The following is a 16,448-nucleotide window of genomic DNA, read 5'->3' as shown; positions in this document are numbered from 1 at the left end:
AGGAGAGGCCCCAGCCATTGCTGCTGCGCTCACCAGCTGTGAGCCCGGCTTCTGGCTGAGTGGTACTTCCCCCATGGGAGCCCACTGACCACCAGGGGGCAGCTCCGGCATTGAGCGTCTGCCCCTTGGTGGTCAGTACATGTCAAAGTGATGGTCATTCTGCCATTTGGTCTATTTGCATATTAGCCTTTTACTATATAGGCTAGGCATAACCCATGGATACAGACAATAGTAGGGGGAAGGCCTAGGGAGGGGATGAGTGGGAGAGGCGGTCAATGGGGAAAAAGAAAGGAATATCTGTAACACTTTAAATAAAGAAAATTTTAAAAACAGGAAAAAATAAAAGTATTAAAAATCGATTTGAAATAGCGTTTTGTGGAGTATCGCTGTTTCCTTGTTAATTTTATGTCTAGAAGAAATTTAAAATGTAACACTGGTACGCAAGACAAAGCCAAGCACAGGACTTAAAAACTGAGAAAATACTATATTCTGGAACTGTGCCACTTCTGAGCACATATTAAAGGTATGTGTCCAAGTTTCATCTCCATACAATAAATGTGCTGTTTTTCTAATCAAAGAATAGAAAAACACTTTATCACTTCACCTATTATTGGATATGGTGTCCTTTGAAGCGGCCCTGGCAAGACCACTGACTCCTGCAGTCCGTGCTGGTTCAATGTTGCTGTTGGACTGTGCACTTAACCTTCCCCATGTTTTTGGGTTCAAGCTTGCCAGGAAAGAAGATTTAGGTGACTGAGTAGTGGTGGGGCTTTTAGCTATGAAAAGAAGAGAGAATGATAGTTAAATCATTTTACAATAACTGATAAAAATCAACTGAATTTTGCCCTAACTGGTTTGGCTCAGTGGATACAGTGTCAGCCTGCAGACTCAAGGGTCCCAGGTTCAGTTCCAGTCAGGGGCAGGTGCCTTGTTTGCAGACACATCCCCAGAAGGAGGTGTGCAGGAGGCAGCTGATTGATGTTTCTCATCCTATGTTTCTAACTCTCTATCCTTCTCCCTTCTTCTCTGTAGAGAATAAATAAAGTATATTAAAAACAAAACAACAAACCAACTGAATTTTAAGATTCCCATTCTTCAATTTTTCAATATTTTTTATTTTAGAGAGAGAGGGAGAGGAAGAGAAAGGGAGGGAGGGAGAACAATTGTATTTATTGTTCCACTTTAGGCATTCATTGGTTGATTCTTAAATGTTCCCTGACAGATATCAAACCCATGGGTGTTTGGGGACTACATTCTAACCAACTCACCTACCCAGCCAGAGCAAGATGCTCACTCATAATAGATTAGCCAAAAGAACTAAGAGCACTAGGTATTCAGGAGACTTCAAAACTATCAGCAGGTTTTTGTTTTGTGTTTTTTTTTAAATATATGTTTACTGATTTAAGAGAGAAAGGGAGAGAAAGAAACATCAATGATGAGAGAAAATCATTGATCAGCTGTTTCCTGTACACTCCCTACTGGGGATCGAGCCCACAATCTGGGCATGTTCCTTGAGTAGGAATCGAACCGTGACCTTCTGGTTGATAGGTCAACACTCAAACACTGAACCACACTGAATGGGCTATCAGTACTTTTAAAAAATATATATATTTTATTGATTTTTTACAGAGGAAAGGAGAGGGATAGAGAGCTAGAAACAGCTGCCTCCTTCACACCTCCCATTGGGGGTGTGCCCGCAACCAATGTACATGCCCTTGACCAGAATGCAACCCGAGACCCTCCAGTCCACAAGCCAATGCTCCATCCACTGAACCAAACCGGCTTAGGCTATCAGCAGTTTTAATAGGACATTTAAACTACATCTTTACCTACTACCATTTCCCCTTTACCTACCCATAGTTTAATCAAAGGAATTACCTTGATTGTCTACTTTGTCGTCATCTCTTGGAGGTGAATACTTTGGCCTTCTAGGCCCTCGTTTTGGCAGTCGTTTTCTCTTTAGAACATCACTTAATCGACTATCACATGGGAAAACATGGGATAAGTTTAGCAATTACCATGATTTATTATCATCACTCATTGAAAAGCAAGCTAAAATTGCAGAAATAGGGAGTTAATAAATATTGCCATAATAGGGTATCTTCCATTTATGATTACTATTTAATGCTGAGTCTGCGCCTGTCATGTTCTAGGGGTACACAACACAGAAAATAATTAGTTTAGAAAATAGCTAGCTGTTTAACTATATAAACTATTCAAAATAAAACCAAATAGAATACCTAATTCGGTGTTAAAATGTAGTACATATAGAAAAGTACTAAAACAAGTATACAATGCAAAGAGGCAATATTAAAAAAAATTTACGTAATCATAAACAAAAAAGAATATGTTAAATCTGAGTATAATAATTCTACCCTAACCTAAATGACAGTAAGTATTCATCTCTATTAATATTATAAAAATATTTTCCATTATTACCCAAAAAATTTCATGGTGTGCAATGACAACAACATTCTAAATCAATGTATTTACAAATATTTTAGTAATTTAAAAAATAAACACACAAAGTTACCTAAATAAGTCTAGCAAGTGATAGTACAAATAAATATGTTTTGAATTAGAATGTATTAATCAGAATATAAATAGTATTTGTGTGTATATTTTCACTATTCTTAACAACGCTAGAAATAGTTTGAAATATCTCTTGGAATAACAAAGTTACATGCAACAGAAAAGATAAACTCTGAAAGAATTTTAAGAGAAATAGTTTTTTCTCTTTCTTTAGAATTATCAACTGTTAGAACCAATAATAATCAAGTCTAATTGCTTAATTTAAATGGCTCAGAAATACTATATTTGTCTGAAATTTATCATATTTCACCATGTACCTATGATATCTCAGGCACTACGCCTGTGCTATAGAGTAAAACCCTGCATAACTTAAGGTTTACTATAGCAGCTACAGGGAGAGAGTGGAGCTGGGGAGAAAGTAGGGAGGTAGGCAAGGATGTGAGAGAAAATGGAAGACAATTACAACTTGAGAAAAGGGAAGCGAGGGGGCCCCAATATTCTCCAGATCCTATCCCCTTCAATTGGGTCCATAACATGGATACCACCCAAGCTCAGAGGGGCTTCTAAAGTGACAGTAATTGTGCCAGAGGTCCCAATTTGTGCCCCCAAGTCTCAAATTTGCCAAAATTCATATTTAAACTAAAGCAGACAACTGCCACCAGGTGGCGCCAAAAGCAACTGGAATCCTGAATGGGCTAGTTTATCACTGCACAATGTTACCTTGCATTTTACAGATTAAATTTTTAGACCCCACTTATATATTTTAGCAAGATCTACTTTTCATCGTAGAAGGAGTAAAAAGGAGAATTACACCCTGAATACATCCTGAACTTCAGAATTGAGTTTGGTTCATGTTGTACCACTCACACAGCAATAAGAAACAAAAACATTTTTAGACTGTGATTCATTTCAACACAACAAAATTAAAACTAATATGAAGATCTGGTAATGTTCTTAACAGCATAGTACAAAGAAGGATCTGAAAACAGATAAAAAGGAAAAAACAATTTTCTTTATGTATGCTGTATGTAACACAGTAAATAATTCAAGATGATTGAATCAGAAATGAGGGCTCAATCCTACATCTGTAAAATGTGACTGTCACTTAAATTCTCGGAGCCTTAGTTCCCTTCTATATCAATGAAATGGACCACGTATCTCTTGTGGTTCCCAAACATGACTCAATATACAGCATTTGCAACAAATGTTCATTTTTCTTCTCATTTCCATTAAACATCTAACAAAATACAAATGAAAAAATATAGTGTGCATTCTCTCTAACAAATTATTCCCTGTGTGAGTCTCAGTCACCAGGGCAGTTAAAAGGCAAAGAGCATGGAAGTCACAACACGACTCCAACTTACCCTTGAGGGCTCAGATCTAAAGAATCATCTCTGCTGTGCTGCAAGCTGGGAGATCCCAAGTCAGCTGCAGCGTTAGTGGCAGCCGTGGCTGTTCCACTGTTGACTGACGTTGTGGACCCCAAGGATCCTGACCCATTCGTACATGCCTTTGGTGGACTTGTCAGCAGAGACTCTGATTCTGCTAAGTGTTTTACTTGATGCATTACACCTACGTAGTAAATAGGGATTAAAACAAGTCAGTTTTCATCAGGATTGCATCCCTGCCATTACTAAACCCATTAATGCTAACACTGATTTATAGGAAATGAATAAAAAGTATCTAGCAAATGGGTAGGGGGGTCTAGGTGCCAGGATTTACAACTTGACTCCATTTAGAAAAGTAGTAGGCAAATTCAAAATTAAATTAGAAGACTGGATTAATTGCATTGTGAAGATTCCAATTGAAATACTGCCTTAAAATATTCCAATAACTATCCAAATAAATTTAAATAATCCCTTTACAATATTCCATCTACTGCTAAATACTATTCAGACTAAAAAATTAATCTTAAATGACATTACCTTCTCTTCTGAAGTAAACACTAAAAATATCAGGTAATTTCTGCATTAAGATTTCTGCCATCTGAAGGGCTCCAACTACTATCTTCAGGTCTTGACTTGATAGCATGGAAGCAATGTGGCTAAAAAAAAAAGGGGGGGGGGGAGAGAGAGAACACGCATTTGTACATAAAACATGTCTGAATTTAGCAAGTATTTTTGGTCATACTACTTTAAATTGGGGAGCAAAATATTTTAATTATGAAACCAGTCTACTAAAACAAAAACTTTTTTTAAAAGCCCAACTTTTGTTTTTACAGTTTGTAATAATATTAAAGTGTGTGTAATATAAAACAAAGGGCTCAAGATACTGCAAATATACTTTTTCTATATTACGTATACTTTAAAGATTTCAGAAATTACTTGCAGAAACTTGAATTTTTAAAATGTTTTCACTATTTTCATGAACACACCTTGAAACAGCATGATTTTTTAGGACGTCCTTTAGAAGTTCGGCATCAGCAAAATAAATTATCCTAAGAATTGCTCTAAGGCACTTATGTCTGACCGCAGGTCCTGCTGAGGAACTATACACTTCATAAAGAACACCAAATAACGTCTTAATAAAAGACTTAGCCAGTTCCGGATCCTCTTTCATAAGCTGTGCTCGAGCATCATCTTTCTTTAACTCTGAATATCCACCTGTTATAAAAAATGTTCAATCCTATAGTTACAGATTTCAGAAACAAACAATATTTAAAGCATTCAAGCCTCCTATGTAACTATTTGAAATGCTAAAACATTTCTAATTATAAAAAATCAACCTATCTAATGTCATGAACTGGGGTCTAGAAAGATACCAAAGGGATCATGAAAGACAAAGTTTAGCCAGCTAGAAAAATTACTCAACCTCTGGCCAGCTGAAGAGAACAAGGCACCTATGCCTGTTAATTCACTAAGTATGTATAACAAAATACTGGGATTATTTCAGCATAAAATAACTAAGTCACCAATGAGAAATAAATAGTGAAGATTTAGTTAGAAGATACAGAAAAACGCCCTAACTGGTTTGGCTCATGGACAGAGCATCGGCCTATATTCTCAAGGGTCCCAGGTTTGATTCCGATCAAGGGCATGTACCTTGGTTGCAGGCACATACTCAGTAGGGAGTGTGCAGGATGCAGCTGATTGATGTTTCTCTCAATCCCTCTCCCTTCCTCTTTGTAAAAAACAAACAAACAAAAAAAACCCCAATAAATATATATTTTTTAAAAGATACAGAAAAACAAGGTAATCTGTCACTTTGCTTAGAGGGAATAAGGTGTAGATAAAAGCTAACTGGATGAAAAGTAAGCTCAAGACCAGGGGTTGGCAAAGAATGGTCCAAAGACCCTATCTTGCCCATCACCTATTTTTGTAAATAAAATTTTACTGGAACACAAACATGTAGATTTGCTAATATAACTATATATGCTATTTTAGAGCTATAAAACAGCATACATAGTTGAGTACAATATATGTACTCAATACAATATCAATAGTTGAGTACAGGGACCATATGGTCTGCAAAGTTTAAAATATTTACTATCTGGCTGTTTTAGAAAAAGTTTGCTGAACATTTCTGCACTCTAAGCTAGTACTTTAAAAGCAATGGACTGCCGAAACCGGTTTGGCTCATTGGATAGAGTATCGGCCTGCGGATTGAAGGATCCCAGGTTCAACTCCGGTCAAGGGCATGCACCTTGGTTGAGGGCACATCCCCAGTAGGGGGTGTGCAAGAGACAGCTGATCGATGATTCTCTCTTATCAATGTTTTAACTCTCTCCCTCTCACTTCCCCTCTGTAAAAAGTCAATAAAAAACATATTAAAAAAAAAAAAAAAAAAGAAAGAAATAAAGAGGGGGAAAAAAAAAAGAAATAAAGAGAGAGAGAAAAAAAAAAAAAGCAATGGACTAAATCTCTGAGAGAAATAAATGTCAGAAATCTGGGGCGGGGCGTGGGGGGGGGGGGGAATCAGAGTTGTCTATTCTTCATTTGTTAAAAAGAGAATTTTGATGGAAAAGTATAGAACCAAAGATTGGAAAAAACTAACCTGATGGGTGTGTGTGGATCTAAAGATAGAATAGGGAAATAGAATCAGATAAAATCAAAACACACACACACACACCACACACACACACACACACACACACACAAACCCTACTACACAGGACAATTCTGATCAGAGTCTGAAATACTGCAAATCACTGAAGTAAAAAGATCACAGGGAAGATACTAGTTAAGAGATACTGATTTATCTGTCAAGTAAAGCACATGATAAAAAACAACAACAAATTACTTAAGTTTAATAAAGGCACTTACTAGTGTTAGTATTGGCTAAGGGGTTAGGTTTTCTCTGAATGGCACGTGCTGTTCCCGTGTCCTCATTGATTTGCTGCATAGAATTAAAATCAATAGTATAAACTCGTCCCAGAGTGGACAAGCTTATCTCATCCTCACCGACCTGATGGGCTGCCTGAGAGCAAAGAGAGAGAAACCTTGAATATAACCATGGAGAATTTTATTAACTTAAGACAGTGGGGACTCTCCATAAATGCTAACTTACATTTTTATTTAATCAAGTTTTAGATGAAGAATATGGAAATTTTAATAGTGTAGATAAGACAAAAATCATTCTCAATTAAACATAAACATACACCACACTCCTATCAGGTTCCCCAAGACATAAAAACAGATAAAAATCTTGATGAAAGATCCAGTCATGAAGAATCACTAACATGAAGACACCATTTATATTAAAAAGGCTCCTAAAAAATTGCTGATAGAAAAAAATGTGTTAGCCATAAATCTTAGTATCTAATTCTTAGGTTATAAAGTTATTTACATCATCAATTCTTAATCCACTGAAATTCTACTTTAAACAAAATGATTCTATAATATTATCCTTAGGTAAATAAGACTTTCCACTTAAATGATTCTATAAGACACAACTTGACCTAACAGAGTAATCCTAATTACTAAGAGTTGCAGGTATTATAATACATTTGTAGAATAATACAATCTGATTCACATTGTCTGATTGATTTTAGCAGCCTAATAAGTGACAAAACATTCATTCTTATAACAGTTCAAATTATGGAATTTCTATGTTGAATGGAAGGCAAGACACTTAGGAAATACAAGATAGAAAGTTAACAGTGAAATGCAATCAATGGAAAAAATGCTAAAAAGAAGAATGCTTAAAATTAGAGAACATGACCTCCTAATACACTAACACTAACAATGCACAAAAGAGCAGTCAGTCATATTTAACTTCCTCATAAAAGCTAATTCTGAATTTAGATATTTTTATAAGAACTTCTGATTTTATAATATGTCTTTGGTTTCAAAGTTTTTTAAAAAAGTCCTTTTTTAGAAACTAACTGGTGGTATACATCTTTAAAGAATGTTTAAGGGCCATGTTCTAAAAATTGAAATGTCAGTTTGAAGTTAGAAATGTATTGACACTTAAAGGAATCACATATTGACAATATGAGATGCATGGCATCTCAAATAATGCAGTTATCAATATTTCCTAAATGAGGGCAAATTTTTCCTGACCTGAGAAATTTCTGAAATATTTCATTGCAAACATAATATGGCAGTATAAAAATAAGAATTAAATCCCACATAAGACCTCACAAAGAAATCTCTAGTTTTTTTTTCTTTCCTATTTATATATTATTCCTCTTTTCTTTTATTTTGCTGATTTCCCAAGTTTCATAATTCTGAATATTTTTCATTTATACCTCATATTTTGCCATAAAATTTATCCCATTAATGTATGAATTATATATGAACCTATGCATGTGTCAGAATTAATTAATCATTCACCAACCAGAGGTAGATATTTGTTTCCACATTTTTGCTCTTAAAAAATTGAGAAACATCTATTTTTATGTAAATCTCTGGTTTTGAGAGATTTCTTTTGGATAGAAAATAAGATGGACTTTTTGAAATATATAGCCTAACTCCTCAAATGTTTCCTTTCAGAAATGAGGAAACTATGGAACAAAGAACTTAAATTACTTGCTCCAAGTCAATCAGGTAGTTAGCAGCAGAAGCAGGACTACAACATCATGTTTTCTGACCTGAACAGAAATGAGGACCTTGTTCTCAGGAGACAAAATGAGAAAATCTTGAGTTAATTCAAAATTGAGCATGTTTAAGCACACATATTCACCCTCCCCATTCCATCCCTACACCCTCTCTCCACCAAAATACACACATTTAAACAGTACAATGAAACTACTACCTCAATGATCCGGCTGTCAATCCTGTTATAGGGATGCCAAAGGCCGCGGTCGTCACGCCACTGCCATATCGCTCCATCTGTATTCTGAGCATTTCCCTTCTTCAGCATGGTATCAACTGCAAAAATGCCTTCTTTTGGTAAACATGGCATAAGTTCACTGGGGGGGAAAAAAGTGCAATTATTTTAATAGCTTCCCAAAATATTAGTAAAGGTCAGGCCTCTAAGTAAAACAACCTCTTATAAAGCACAGTGATCATTAGCTCCATCTTTACCAAATCAGAGATGTCAGTTCATAGAGTTCTTGAGGACTGCGTGGAACAAGATCAATCTGCTCATGACAACTTCCATTGGAGGCACCACATAGGAGGAAGTGAAGTGTTTCTGCGATGTCTGTAAAACCAACAACAAAAAACAAAAACCTGTGAAACTAGTTATATTACCTCCTTTTTTTTTTTATTGAATTTATTGAGGTTACTTAAACAGGTTAATAAAATTATATAGGTTTCAAGTGTACAGTTCTATAATGCATCATCTGTATATTGCTTTGTGTGTTCACCATTCCAAGTCAAATCATCTTTCCGTCACCATTTATCACTCTTTTAAACCACTTTTACCCAACCCTCCACCCCTTTTCCCTCTAGTAATCACCATTTTGTTGTCTGTGCCTACGATTTCACCCGCTTATTTCACCTAATCCACTAAGCCCTCTCCCCTCTGACAGCTGTCAATCTGTTCCCTGTATCTATGAATCTGTTTCTATTTCATTTTGTTCATTAGATAATATTACCTACTTTAAAAGACAATCATTCCCTAGAAGGAAAAAATTATTTTCTTCTTGAGCAATATACTACTGAAGTTAAAGTAAAAGATCCAAATGAGGTGCAATAAATACTTAAGAAAATTTTCTAAAAATTTTTAACAATTTCTTTCTGAGGACTTCAGTTTGAGTTCTAATCTTCTAGCTGGCCACCTAATCACAAACCCACCCAGAAACTTTAGAAATCTTTTATTACTTTCTTTGAGGAACACAGTACTTTATACAAAAGTACACCAAATGTGTTTTAACCCTCAATTTAAGTATTTTGTACTCGTCTTCAAATCAAATAAACTGAAAAATGTATGGCCAACAGGATAAAACAAAGCCAATTAAAAGCATCCGAATCTTATCATATTTTATGATCAGGAAAGACACATTAAGCATACCACCAAAGGGCAAAATCATTAAAATTATCATCTACCACAGATTTCCATTCCCAGAAAACACCATTTTATGGAAGAATTTGCATGAGCCAGTCTGATATACAGTGTGAGTGGAGAGTTCTCAGCCTCCACAGGGTTTAGTCACTCTAACAGCAACAACCTTGAAACAGGCTGGCTCTTTGTTGGTTGTGATGTGTGGGTTTGCATACATACTACGTACAGGACAAAATATATATAAACATTTCAGTGAAATATTTTGCCAGTAATCAGTAAGATCTGTTGTCAAGGAAAGTATTCACTATTGATTTGGGCAGAGAGGTAATCTCTGCCTAATAGAAATTTCACAAATTGTAAATAAAATATTTAAACATTTCTTGAAAAAGTCGTTTTGCTAACTTCCCAAAGAAATCTGAATACATGGCAATGTCACACAAGGATTATTTACTTTTTAAGTAAAAGATCAGATTCTTGTTTTCATTGTATTATTTTAGTAGAAAGAAAATATATCTAGAATCCCCATATTATGAAGGTGTGGCAAACTTCCTGACGTACGAAAAAGAGGTGAAAATATTCATCATATTAAAAAAAAAAAAAAAAAAAATCCATGTTTAAACAAAAGTCAGACAGCAAATTCCTAAACCAGTATTTAGGGAAATGCTGTGGCCCATAGTAACAAGAGATAATCTGTACTCAAAACTTTAGAAAATGGTAGGTGAGGTAAAATTCAAAGAACTCCTAAGGATTTTAATATACATACAAAAAAGGAGCTATTTAAACTTTTCCCAGACTTATCGAGGCAGAGAGCACTTTGTTCGTGGCATACGAAAAACAGTGTTCCTAGAATACTACCAAGCTGGGGGATGTCTCAATGATTTAAGAGTAATATTATCAATAAATCACCCAGTAACACTACTTTTCTGAAAAACTATGTGCTGATGCACTTAATTCACAAGTCATGAAACTAAAAATAAAACTGAGTTTCCCATCAAATAACAGTTTAAATTATATTACTTACATTCTATCTGAAGCAGTGGAATCAAAGGCTCTTTTATTAGTGAACTAGAGGCCCAATGCATGAAATCTGGGACATCCCTCTCACAATTCAGAGACTGCTGGCTCCTAACCACTAGCCTGCTTGCCAGCCTGATTGCCACCTAACTGCTCCCCTGCTGGCATGATCACTCACAATTGCCCTCCCACCAGCCATCTTGTGGTGGCCATCTTGTGATGACTTCATGGCAGCCATTGTGTGACAACACCTAGGCTTTTATTATATAGAATATCACCCCTATCTCTCAAGGTAGCATCCTCAGAGATTTGAATTATGAATATGAAGTTATTGATAGTTATCCACAACTATAGGTGTTTCATAGAAATGTGACCAATACTCTACTAGCAATAATCAAACATATTTTTTAAATTCTATTGTCTCCACACATTAACTTGTAAAATTTAAGGGTTAAAAAAAGTGAGAGCAAATTGCAATAGCAGTGCAATAATTTTTTAAAAATATATATATTTTATTGATTTTTTACAGAAAGGAAGAGAGAAGGATAGAGACTTAGAAACATTGATAAGAGAATCATTAATCAGCTGCCTCCTGTACAACCCCCACTGGGGATGTGCCCACAACCAAGATACATGCCCCTGACTGGAACAGAACCCGGGACCCTTCAGTCCACAGGCTGACACTCTAACGATGCTGTACCCACTGAGCCAAACCAGTTTCGGCACAATAAAACTTTATTTCCTACATACTGAGTGGGGATGGGAAGGGCTCAAAATTATTAAAGTAACAAAGATCAGTGGCATTCATCTGTATAACTTGCAATTTTTTCAGGGAGAAAAAAAAGCGTTCTGTAATCAGATGAACTGCTAGAAAACCTAATTAATATTACGTAATGAATATTGTACAGATCTTAAGCCCTGGGACCACAAGAAAAAATTTTCATTATATTATATACTTTAAAAATCCTATGTAGGAAGCATTGATACATTATCCTAACATAATTTAATAGACATTAATATTTTTCTTCTTTTATTATACAGTCCCTATGACATTAGCAATCTTTTACTTGCTTGACTGATGTTGACTTTACTTAGATTTTTTTTTTAAGCCACTTCACCTGTTTAAAGTAGAATAATAAAATACCACTTACTTTGCTTCATAAGTTGAACAGCTAAAGTTGGACAGTTGGAACACATCAAAGAAAACATGCGAACCACCATTATGAACATCCCAGAACTTAAAATTGGTGGAGTTACAACCAATAGCTGTTGAACATTTGTAAGCAGATCTTTGGAGGCAACCTGCTGGAGTAAATTCTTCAAACATAAGAAAAAAAGAAAGAAAGAAATTGTTATATTGTGATTCAGCAATGCAATGACTTTCATGAAAATAACACCAAGAACTAAATGCTCACCTCTTCATGTTGGAAATTGTCCACTAGTCGTGCAAAACAAAGGCAAGTACTTTCTACTGACTTTTTGTCCTAATTTTTAATAAAGGAAAATAAAGTTTATTAATATAAAATATTTTTACTGTCATACATCACTACCTTATCTTCTTCCTAACCCAAAACTCTTTAAAGCTGGCTGAATTAAATGTGAGCTTTGAAAATGCAAGGAGCCTAAGCAAAATACAACCAATAATATGATTTCAAAGAAAAGAGAATCATACTAATAAAAACTCTCTCCTCCATTAAGGCCCCAATAGATAAAAACAAATACAAAAAAGGAGGAACAACTTTTATAATTTTATCTAATTTCTTTAACTCATTTGTGTTTTTATTTGTGGGAGGTTGAGGAAGAGGACAAGGGTCAGATCATCTGTGCATCACATATGGATAAACCTTTATTACCCCAAACTCCATAGTGTACTTCTGTAATTCTAATATCTAAACAATTATAATAAAAAATCCTATTATCCTAAAAAGCATTCCTAGTAGAAATATTTAAAATATGCATACACAAAAAAGTTGAAAATAATTAAAAATGTGTGTGAACCAGAGATTAATAATGTGAAAAACTAGTTATAGATTTGTTATATTCACGTTATAATTGGGAAATACTACTAGAGTGGCTTTATTGAGAAAACATCTTAAATAAGTGACAAGAATAAAAGGAACAATTTAATGAACAAAAGGAAAAAGTGTGAAAGAACTAGTTTTTCCTAATAAATGGGCTTCCAATGTAGTAAATAAACTTACTTATGCAAAAAATGAGAGAATTCTGGTATAAAAAAGCCCTATACCTACTTCACTGTAACTACTAAAGTCTAAAAAAAAAAAAAGCTGCAATAGTGGCCAACCTTTTTAACTTCTCTGTCATGCCTACTTCCAAAATAAGACACTGAAATTACAGCTACCTAAAGAACATATTTCTAGCCTCCATAAAGATTATCTGAGCCTAGTAAGGTTTTAAAAATAAAGAAATGAATGGTACTACTTGAGTCTTGATCACCTTAGAAGAAAAGCACTCCAGAGTGATCCAATAATTATTATTATAGCAATTATACTTTAAAACATTTATATTCAAATAAATTTCTCTACAACTTTGAGTTGAAAGTTAACTCATGATCTTTCCTACACCGCAGCCTCTATAAACCTTGCTTCTCATACTGCACCATCAGATCCATTGATTCAATCTGCTAAATAACTGCTCCTGATCTTCTCCCCAGAAACCATCAATCTACATTTTCCATTTCATTTTCTTTCAGGACATGTCTAGTCTCTATCCTAATCTTGTCCCCCTAGTCTTGTCTCCAATGCCTTTCAGGAGAGAGTAATCTTTCCAAAAGGAAATTATGATCATATCACATAGTAAACACTCAATATCAAACATAACAAATACTGTTCGTTTGTGTAAATCTACCAACATCTATAAAATACTTAATAGTAGGTGAAACTGGGTAACACAGGAAAAATCACAGACCAGACATTTCATATTCATACATCCAGTTGATAGATTTAAAACCCAGTTAAAATTGACATTTAAAAAATGTAATAAAAATGTTTCTGACACATGAAGTAGGTTCTATTTTACCTGGTGGGTTAGCCTTTGGGTAAGCAATGGGAGAGAATCTGCCACAAAATGAAATTCATCCGGCGTGATGCTCTGGCAGCAATTGGCTGCAATTGCTAGTGCATTTCTTTGGGCATTTATACTGAAGAACTCTAGATACAGCAAGCAGTCTGCCAAACCACCCTAAAATGTAGAAAACTGTTAAAGTGAAGAAATACTCTTTATGAGCAATTTAAAAAGCCTACTAAATAAGTCTTGCACACCTCTTTAGAAACACCACGTGTATCTTACAGAGATTGTGATCTAGGAGCTGCTACAAATGTGAGTGTAAAATCCAACATTAACTGAAATATAGTGCTTTGGTCACAACACTTACCGCTTGTAGAATGGCTTTGCTGTGTCTACGTGATAACATCTCCAAGGCGGTCAATGCCTGCTCTGCCACATCAATACACTGAATTACTTGCAGCTGGGAACATAAAAAATAGATAACCTAAGGTATCATTCAAATTATTTCTAGTCAACCACAGTATTTTCTTTAATTTCCATCAATTTATACTGCTTCCAATGTGAAAACCATCATAGGAAACCAGCTTAAGCTACGACATACAGCCAAAACAGTTTCCAATATCGTTGCTGTCTTAGAAGACTAAAAAATGTTTTATATTGACAATAAACTATATTCAATTACATAACTTTAAATTTAAACTTTATTCATATTCCAAAGTTATCAGCATGTAATTTTATCATGCATTGAAAAGGAAAAGACCCTTAACTTGGATCAAAACCACAACCTACCACATATGAAAAAAAATTCCCTTTCTCCACTGACTCATTTTATGACCTTGATCAAGGTAGTTTGTCTATTTCAGCTTTTTCAGCTGTAAAATGAGGGTAAAATAGCTAACCTCACTGAGATGTTTTCTAGAAATAATAAAATTGGTTACTATCAACTGCTTAAGTTCCTCTCTGAAAGATTTTAATATAGTAATTGTCATTATTAAAAACATTCGTGCACTGGGGGTGTCTCTCAGCCCAGCATGCGTCCAGGAGCCCTGAGGGCTTAGGCTCCAGCCATTGCTGCTGAGCTCACCAGCCATGAGCCTGGCTTTTGACTGAGGGGCAATCCCCCTGTCGGAGCACACTGACCACCAGGGGGCAGCTCCTGCATTGAGTGTCTGCCCCCTGGTGGTCAGTGCACATCACAGCAACTGGTCATTCTGCCTTTTGGCCCATATACATATTAACCTTTTATTATGTAAGATTATAAATCTTAGCTGATTTTATAACATTTTATTAATATCAACTTGAAAATACTGCTCTGAAATACTTTTCTGGAATCTTAACTAAAAAATATATATTTTCGTTAGATAATGAATCCAAATATGGCCTCACAATGTGATGTACTATCTTAGAATTCAGAAATCACGAGTCCTCAACTTGATTTCTCTACCCCTGCTTTTGAACAAAGTGGGCAAAAGTAGGATTACCTTTTCTAAAAAGACAGGAATTGCATCTACGACAACAGCAGATGATCGAGGAAGGGCTTCCATCATGTATGTTAAGGCTCGACAAGCATGATTCATCTTAAAAACAGTAAGGCATTTTTTACTAAATAAAACAAAACAACCACCTCAAAATGCAAAATTTGAAGTATTTATATTTTAAAAATTCAGGACATACTTACAATATCAAAATTATGCTCCATCTGCAATAATGTTATCTGTTAAAAGATTATGACAAAGTATTAGAAGAAATCTATATTCTTAGAGAAAAATCCTAGAGGAAGTATCATTTCCTCTAGACTTCAACTGAAATAGAAAAGTGTTACTCAAGACTTTTACCATATAAAAATAATATCAAACCGAAACCCATTTGGCTCAGTGTATAGAGCGTTGGCCTGCAGACTGAAAGGTCCCGGGTTCGATTCTGGTCAAGGGCATGCATCTTGGTTGCGGGCACGTCCCCAATAGGGGGTGTGCAAGAGGCAGCGGATCGATGATTTTCTCCCATCAATGTTTCTAACTCTCTATCCTTCTCCCTTCCTCTCTGTAAAAAATCAATAAAATATATTTAAAAAAATAATATCAAGTTAAAAACTAGCATGCAGACCAGCTGGTGTTGCTCAGTGGTTGAGGTCACAACCTGGTCAGGGCACATGCCCCAGGTTGGTGGCTTAATCCCCAGTGTGGGGCATGCAGGAGGCACCATGACATTTGTTAAATAAAAATTGTCAGGACAAATTCAGAACCATAGCTTAAAATCTAGGGTTTAAATACAATATTGATCATTATCAGAAACTATGCAATAATTGAAACAAAAATTAACATATTTATTCTACAAATGCATGAAGGAGTCTAAATATCTTATTTTTATTTTAGTCTCTCTTGTGGAAAAGACCTTAAGAAGATTTCAACCACATTTTTCAAAGGAGGGATGCAAAACTGCTAGGGGCATATATTCTTATTCTCCTGAAGCAGCCAAAGCTAACAAAAAAA

General features: G+C 35.2%; 1 protein-coding gene across 24 annotated transcripts in view; it reads right to left on the bottom strand.

The window, feature by feature from the left end:
- The window catches only part of TRIP12 (thyroid hormone receptor interactor 12), a 135,673-nt gene that overhangs the window by 33,317 nt on the left and 85,908 nt on the right, over positions 1 to 16,448 (bottom strand). For 11 of the 24 annotated variants that reach the window (XM_084891705.1, XM_084891704.1, XM_084891687.1 and 8 more), the window contains 14 exons: positions 15,638 to 15,673; positions 15,441 to 15,536; positions 14,327 to 14,419; positions 13,972 to 14,133; positions 12,351 to 12,419; positions 12,087 to 12,252; positions 9,000 to 9,117; positions 8,725 to 8,884; positions 6,795 to 6,948; positions 4,907 to 5,135; positions 4,458 to 4,576; positions 3,897 to 4,104; positions 1,879 to 1,979; positions 605 to 776 (listed from right to left, as the gene is read on the bottom strand). In XM_084891705.1, the coding sequence (XP_084747831.1) occupies positions 605 to 776; positions 1,879 to 1,979; positions 3,897 to 4,104; positions 4,458 to 4,576; positions 4,907 to 5,135; positions 6,795 to 6,948; positions 8,725 to 8,884; positions 9,000 to 9,117; positions 12,087 to 12,252; positions 12,351 to 12,419; positions 13,972 to 14,133; positions 14,327 to 14,419; positions 15,441 to 15,536; positions 15,638 to 15,673 (1,883 nt within the window). The remainder of the gene's footprint in view (positions 1 to 604; positions 777 to 1,878; positions 1,980 to 3,896; positions 4,105 to 4,457; positions 4,577 to 4,906; positions 5,136 to 6,794; positions 6,949 to 8,724; positions 8,885 to 8,999; positions 9,118 to 12,086; positions 12,253 to 12,350; positions 12,420 to 13,971; positions 14,134 to 14,326; positions 14,420 to 15,440; positions 15,537 to 15,637; positions 15,674 to 16,448) is intronic. The other 13 variants (XM_084891699.1, XM_084891707.1, XM_084891709.1 and 10 more) reach the window with 3 other exon arrangements.

Source organism: Pipistrellus hanaki (assembly GCF_964339955.1).
Source record: "Pipistrellus hanaki genome assembly, chromosome: 8".
Taxonomy (NCBI): domain Eukaryota; kingdom Metazoa; phylum Chordata; class Mammalia; order Chiroptera; family Vespertilionidae; genus Pipistrellus; species Pipistrellus hanaki.
This window is presented reverse-complemented; position numbering and strand designations above follow the sequence as displayed.